The sequence below is a fragment of the Verticillium dahliae genome, genomic scaffold (genome assembly GCF_000150675.1).
Source record: "Verticillium dahliae VdLs.17 supercont1.18 genomic scaffold, whole genome shotgun sequence".
NCBI lineage: Eukaryota > Fungi > Ascomycota > Sordariomycetes > Glomerellales > Plectosphaerellaceae > Verticillium > Verticillium dahliae.
Genome location: NW_009276923.1, coordinates 579,718 through 581,339, shown reverse-complemented (window position 1 = coordinate 581,339; position 1,622 = coordinate 579,718). Strand labels below are relative to the sequence as shown.

Below are 1,622 nucleotides of genomic sequence, written 5' to 3'. Positions count from 1 at the left end.
AACAAATCGCCTCAAGCTCGAGAAGAGGTATGACGAGCTCCTTGCTCATTTCGAAGCAAAATTCATGTAAGATGATTCAACCAATCCCTCGCCAAGACACCGCTCTTGACTAACTGACATCTGTACATAGCTCGTTCTTCAAAGGCTTCTATCCCATCGACTATCAGAACTCGAGTACACAAGCCATGAACCCAGTCTTGACATCCAAAATGATTTTGATGCTCGGGAGATTCATCCTAGCCAAGGGTTCCAACATTCCAGTTCATGTGATTGAAGAAGACACCGTATTGAAGCTAGTCGGTTGGAACCAGAAACAGGCAAGCACCCCGCGTTGGGCCCTGCTGTCCGATTCGTACACAGCGGTCGCGAACTCACCGAGCTCAGTGGTAAGCGTCACCTCTTGGGTCTCTCCGTCGCCGCGAACACATGAAATAAGCTAATGGTTGCATAGGGAACGCCCGGGACCAACCCTGACAAGGGCCATCACTGCGGCTCGGATCCTTTCTTCCTGAACCCGACCAGCTCCCAAGGTGATCTTCGGGCACAGCTAGAGGACGCAAAGGAAAGCGGATGCATTGGCATCATTATCGAAATTGTTGATGGGCAATACAGCGGTCGCGCCTTCGACCCAGTTCTTTTGAAACGCCTACGCCAGGTCTGCGCCGAGAAGCAACTCATTCTTGCGGCGGATGAGACCCTGACTGCAATTCGCTGTGGTGCACCTTTTGCATTTCAGCGTGAGGAGTACGCTGATGCCGAACCTCCTGATCTGGCTTTCTTCGGCAGAGCCATGTGTGCCCATGGGATAGCGATAAATTTCGCAGCACCATTTATTCGTAGTCTAGGTATTGCGAGATCCCTGCAAGTCCAAGCGGTTCGTCATTGGCAAAACAAGGCTTCGAAGCCGGTCCTGACACCGGTTCTGGTCCAGGCACTCGCACTTGTGGATCTCGCTGTGGCGGGGGACTTCCCAGTACTGAGTCGGCAGGTTGGAAAGGCCGTTCGAGATTTCATTGTGGATGCTGCTCGGAAAAATGGGCGTCAAGAGCATCCCCAGAGCTTCATCGGGGGATTAGATAGCCTGATCTTCGTGCGAAAGGACATCGCAGGGCCCCTACTCATCATGGGCGCTAGCACTGCCGGCCCATGGATCCCCTGGGTTCGTTGGTTTCCTAGGCTCGAGGTCGACATGTCAAAGCCGACTGTTATTCGCTCGATTCTTGGAACTGCCAGCAAAGAGACACGGCAGAACTTGGCTCGACAGATGATCGATGAAGGGTCAAAGCCGAATTGGTGCTTTTGGTGCGGCAGCAAGGCCAACAACAAGAAAAGTACTTGGTGCCAAACTTGCTGTGTGGATGTCTGCGATGCCGAAGGCTGCGTCGGGAGACTTTCAAGGCATAAATGTCTGACATGAATCATTGGGCACTTCGACTGGGTGATTTTCAGGTGATGTCCAAAACTGGTGTGCCTACTGCATCATTTATCACATGTGGGATTTGGTAGGTTTGCAATGACTGGCCGACTTTTTTTTGAGGGCCAACCGAGGACTTAATGGGCTTTATATTGGTTAAAACGATTGTTCAAATAAATTAACACTGCGAAGCGATATAGGTTCGCGA

The 1,622-nt window shown here is 51.4% G+C and overlaps 1 protein-coding gene across 1 annotated transcript; it reads left to right on the top strand.

The window, feature by feature from the left end:
* Positions 1–218: 218 nt before the first annotated feature.
* Positions 219–1,417, top strand: VDAG_07974 (uncharacterized protein; the record flags this gene model as incomplete). The annotated part of the gene is made up of 2 exons (XM_009652740.1): positions 219–386; positions 452–1,417. The coding sequence occupies 2 exons, from the start codon at positions 219–221 to the stop codon at positions 1,415–1,417; spliced, it is 1,134 nt and encodes a 377-aa protein (XP_009651035.1).
* Between the last annotated feature and the right edge of the window lie 205 nt (positions 1,418–1,622).